Genomic DNA, 5,605 nt, shown 5'->3' with positions numbered 1-5,605 from the left:
CACTAATGAATTGACAGTTGTGGTTGCTTAAATTTTATTTTATATTACATCATAAAAGAGCTTGAAAATGATTAAGTCATTTGTGTTAATTAGGAACTCATGGCCAAATAGACAACCTTTATGTAAATTGAATTCATTTTTTGTGATAACCCTTTTGATCCAATAATTTTTGTTATTATTATTGTACCCTGAACCTTAACTGATATATTTTCCTACCTATTGGCATGTTTAAGGAAGGAGAACATAGATGCAATTTATAGATAGAAAATTGAATGGTTGGTTTTAGTAGTTTTTAAAGTTTAAATAATTTAGTTGGTTGGAAATATGAATAATCTATTTCTATTATTGATTGAGAAAAGAAAAGAGAAGAAAAGAAAAAGTTCATGTTGAAATCATGAATAAGTAAAAAGAAAATGAGGAAAAGTGTTGAATTTAAAGAAAATGGTGATTAGATAGCACATATGTATTGCAATAGGATTGTAGGTATGTTCTTCTTCTTTAAAATGTGCATTTTGTTATATGAAAAACCAATATGTTTTGGAAGCTCAACCTCATTATAACACTGTAAAAGACCTTGATATTCATGTTTCTAATATGATTGTGATAAAAATATGAAATGAAAAGCAATTGTGATTTGTTAGGATTTAGTGGAAATAAAGAGAAACACTTACCTGTGAAAATATGAGAAGAATTTCCTTGATGAATTGTCTTTTTATTGTTTTAGTTTGATCCTGGAAGTTGATTGTATCTATACCTTGTTATATTGAAGTTGGAAGCACATAAGTTTCTAATTTAATCTATTTTTTAGTAAATAAAGTTCTTTTGATATTCAAACTCAAATATGATTTATTTATATTCATTTACTTTGCTTGAGGATAAACAAGATTCTAGGTTGGGGGGAGTTGATAAGTGTCATATTTCAATAATATTTCTTATTAAATATAGACACTTATGGATTTTTATTGATAAAATAGTTATAAGTCAACCCTAATTTAGAAATTTAAACATTTTTAGATATTTTGTGATTATAAGATGAATGAGAACGATTTATTCCTAAATTTGTATTAATTTCGTAATTATAAGGGAAAATGGAGATAAAAGGGCTAAAGAAGAATGGACAAGATGAAAGGGGAAAGTTGGAACATGGAAACTTGCTCAAAACTCGCCCAAACTCGCCCAAGACTCGCCCAAGACTCGCCCAAGGCTCACTCAAGTGAGTTCACTCCAATAAAGTAGGCTTTTTTCTCGTCAAACTTGCTTAAGCAAGTAATAACTCGCTTAAGCGAGATGTCACTTAGCTCAAGCCCAACTAGTATGTTAAATAGGATGCATGAGGCATAACCCTATACATCATTGGGAGAATAGAGAGAGATGGAAAACCCTAGAGGAGGCAGTTGTTAAAAGGAAATATGGAGCGACAAAAGCGATTTCGAACTCCCCACCATTCATTTGAAAGGTATAAGGCACACCATTCGATCCTTTCTAAAGTAGCAGTATTGATGGGTATCTTCCTATGAAGTTTGGTATCTATTCGAACTTTACTTAATGTAAATAGTTGATAAGATTCATGAAACCTGTTGAGTCCATAGGAAGATCTTCTTATTTTGATACTACAATTTTCTTTTCATTTTACAGTTTACATCCAGGCCAAATCCTTTTCTACCTGTGGGAAACCAAGCAATGGCTTCTCCCTGTTTCAATGTTATGGGTCCAATTCTAACTCTTTCATTGTTCTCTCCAGCAAGGGCAACTTAACTAAATTTAGTGTCGGTTTTTGTGGCAATCCCATGGCGAGTTTATGATTCGGATCCATACCCGATGGATCGAGTCCAAGAAAAAATAGTTGAGATAGTTGTGTTAAGTATATGAGAAGAACCATTCGTTGGAGATAAACACTTTGATCAGTCAGTTACCCATAAAATGAACCAACAATTAGGATAAGTATGAATAAGAATGCCTCTAAAAATACGGATACTCTTAATACATCGAAACTCATTGCCCATGGACAAAAGAAAAATCATTCCAACATAAAAAACAATGAGAGCAAACATATAGTAACGGATTCAAAATTGTAACCAAGCCTCTCCTATTGGTTCTACTCTGGATTCATAACTATAAAGTTTTTCAGGTCCCTTGCTAATGGGGGCTAAAATTCCAGAAATTAAAAATGCCAAAATTGGAATCAAACTTGATATTATTAGAAATGCCCAAAAAATATCATATTCTTCGATTCCAACCCCATTAGCATAGCGTCTCCGATCTGAGATAAGGGATTACTTTGTTAGGTCTTTTCAGTCCGGAGTCGACCGGTAATGGACCTACTTACCTTGTTTGTGGACCAGTTGCAGAGCTAACCCTTGTTCTATTGGTTTGGCAGTTGCTACCAAGACGATTTCTTTGTGCCCATCAAAGGACCTCGAGATGCTAATCCACGAAGCATGATGTGAGAAATTTGAAAGAAATCATATACGAAATGAGGGTGACCCTTGGAAATACATCAGTTTCTTACTCGAGCAAAGGAACTATATCTTGGCAACTTGGACAACTTATAAATAAGTTTGTCCCGCATATCACTAGGAAGATCGAAATCTCTACAAAAGGCTTTATAAAGCTTTCATCTCTATTCATACTTAGCCATGAGCAATTTGCATTTGTTATCTCGTATATTTTGCTTCTCCGAAATCTCTTACTGAGTTTCTCCCTCGTCATTTTGCAAAAAGTCGTTCCACGGTGGTAAAGTGTCATCTTGTGTGTTGGTCAAAGTGACAATAGTCACATTGAACCTTCGAATATGTTTGTTTTCCATGCTTGTAATTGCCATCATGAGTGGTTAATTCTTCCCTTTGAGATTGGAAGTAATATATTCAAACTCTTATGTATTTAAGTGATATTTATCTATAATATTTAGTTTTTTATTAATGATTAGTATTATCATTTTATTCTCAAAGCTTAAATTATTCATGATTTTGATCTTTAGATTTGACTAGAAAGTACTTCTAAGCATCTGACCTAAATGATAATGCTTAACATATTTGAATGCTAAGAATAGATTTGAAAAGTTAATTTATTTATAACATTTGTTCGTAATGATAAGGAGTTTTTATAAATATGCGAGGAATCGATATTTAGGAGACCCTTTGAATAGTTTTGAATGTGAGAAATTGATATGAATTATTTGTATATGTCCATCAATATCAATCAAGATTGAATATTATAATCTTTTGAAAAATACAGAAAATTGAGAAGGATGAACCCCAATCCCAAGTTTCTCAATTGACTCATACAAATCTTTTACTTTGCTAGATTTACTTTCTTGCAAATTCACAATACACACAAACTTTCCAACAAAATTTTACATATTGTCTTATATTTAGTGAATAGTATACTTGAGATTTTATAATTGTTCCTTATAGGTTCGATATCCGTCCTTAAGAACAATTTATTACTTCTGACATGCTACACTTGCCATAAAATAGTCATCATGGACTCTTTCTTATATACCTAGAAACCAAAATGTAGTAATATGCAAGAGGGTGTTCATCAAGGAGGGAATATCAAGTGTCGAAGGTCAAATGTTCAAGGTTAGACTGATGGCAAAAGGTTTTACACATGTGGAAGGAGTAAACTATAATGTGATATTCTAACTTATGGTAAAACATTGTTCTTTCGGGATTTTAATATCTATTATTAACCAATTCAATATGATTTGGAACGATTAGACGTAATGATTAACTACATGCAACAGTCTATGGGGTTCGTTTAAGAGGAGGGGAAGGTCTGTCTCTTGAAGAAATAATTGTATTCCGAGTCCAAGGCAATACAGGAGGTTTGATGACTTTCTAGGGTAGACGGAGGTCAAGAGAATTTTTTTATAATAATTGTGTCAATATACTCAAAAGAGAAGAAGAGGTTGTGTTGTTCTGGCTCTTATATGTAGAAGATATCCTTATAGTCAACCAGTATAAAGATGAATTGGAGGAGATCAAAGGAAAATTAAGCTCAGAGTTTGAAATGAAGCATCTTGGTTCTGTAAGGCATATAGTGGGGATGAATATATATATATATATATATGGACCAGACGGTTGGGATATTGTGTTTGTCTCAACTAGGGTGAGAACACCTTTATTACACCACACTAAGCTCTCAGTTGTTCATGCTCCAAGTACTACGAAGGAAAGGAGGATGATGAAGAATACCTCGTATGTTAATGGAGTTGGTAGCATGATGCAGATTGGATCTGGCTCATGTTTTTAATGTTGTTAGGAGAAGAAAGTCATCTACTAGGGACTCTAGGGACTGACTAGTAGTGTTAAAACAAATTAGATCATCTAGTACATGTTTGTTGTAACTGGCTTAACAGTTTTTGTTTTTAATAATTTTTTATTACTCTTTATTATAAGGTTTATATATAAAGATTTTTTAGGCTTAAACCAAACACATTGTCTTGTTATTAGACTTTGTATATAGATGTCTCATTTTAATAAAAATGTTTTCTCAATCTTGTTCTTGTGTTTCTTACTTCGTTATTATTGAGAACCAATAAAGATCTTGGTTAGTTGACATATATCTCATATTCGGTCCATATTTTATTGAGTCACCGCTAAAGGTCATTTACATTCTAGACATTAACAAACCTTATGAATCCAAACTTTTTCCCATTTCTATTTAGTTTGCATAAAATGAATACTTCATGTACCCTTCTCTATTGTTGAAAAATGTTCTACATTTACTTATCTTCAAAATTGACAAGAGATTATATGAGAAGAAGAAAGAGTTCCCCCCCCCCTCTCTTCCATGATCCCATTTAGTTTAAAAGATGTGTCTCGAAACAGAACCACACATATTAATCAATACTGGTGATATTTTTCTGCTTCTCCATTTTCATTTTAATATTATATTATTACACTTATGTAATCTGACACATGTTTCTAGTTTTTTATGAATAAAAAAAAGAAATTTTTGTGATGGGATCAGGTAAGTATGTCATTCACGAATTTTAGCTAAAAGGCTCGTTAAGTAGTTGACGATGTATATTAAATTCGTAAAAAATAATCTTATATTTAAAATTATGAATGAAATAACCTCATAAACCAAACCCTTAATTTAAAATCTCTAATATTTACTAATTATTATGTTGGGAACTAAAGAGATGGTCTATATAAAGTATAAAGTATTTCAAAATATTATTTATCCATACAAAAAACATAGATAAATACAAAATATTTACAAATATAAATTTAATAAAATGTTTATGGTCTTCTAAATGTTCGTGTACCTGTATTTGTATATGCTCATGTACATATTACATTCATAGCACTTTACAAAACAAACAATACATACAATGATAAACTATTAAAATAATTTTCAACATAAGAAAGGTATATATAAAAAAAAATTCAATTATCAAACCACAACATTTCAATTTCATTCAATTACTAATATGTAATGAGTATATAAACCACACATAGATCTATACATGGAGGATATTCAACAAGTAGAATATCAATTAATACAACCTAAGTCATGCATTTACGTATGTCACAGTGTGTAAGAACTCTTTCCTTAACTTCTCGCCATATGCTTAGTATTCAAAACATTTGGATAA

At 31.4% G+C, this 5,605-nt stretch overlaps 1 protein-coding gene across 1 annotated transcript; it reads right to left on the bottom strand.

Annotated features, from left to right (window-relative positions):
• Positions 1-2,380: 2,380 nt before the first annotated feature.
• On the bottom strand, positions 2,381-2,745 carry RPS14 (mitochondrial ribosomal protein S14). Its single transcript, XM_068640235.2, is given in 2 exon segments — positions 2,381-2,683; positions 2,686-2,745. Coding segments are annotated over 2 exon segments (363 nt in total).
• Between the last annotated feature and the right edge of the window lie 2,860 nt (positions 2,746-5,605).

This window comes from Phaseolus vulgaris, chromosome 11 (assembly GCF_051622355.1).
Source record: "Phaseolus vulgaris cultivar YP4 chromosome 11, ASM5162235v1, whole genome shotgun sequence".
NCBI lineage: Eukaryota > Viridiplantae > Streptophyta > Magnoliopsida > Fabales > Fabaceae > Phaseolus > Phaseolus vulgaris.
The sequence above is the reverse complement of the archived record's forward strand: the minus strand, read 5'-3'. Positions and strand labels throughout refer to the sequence as shown.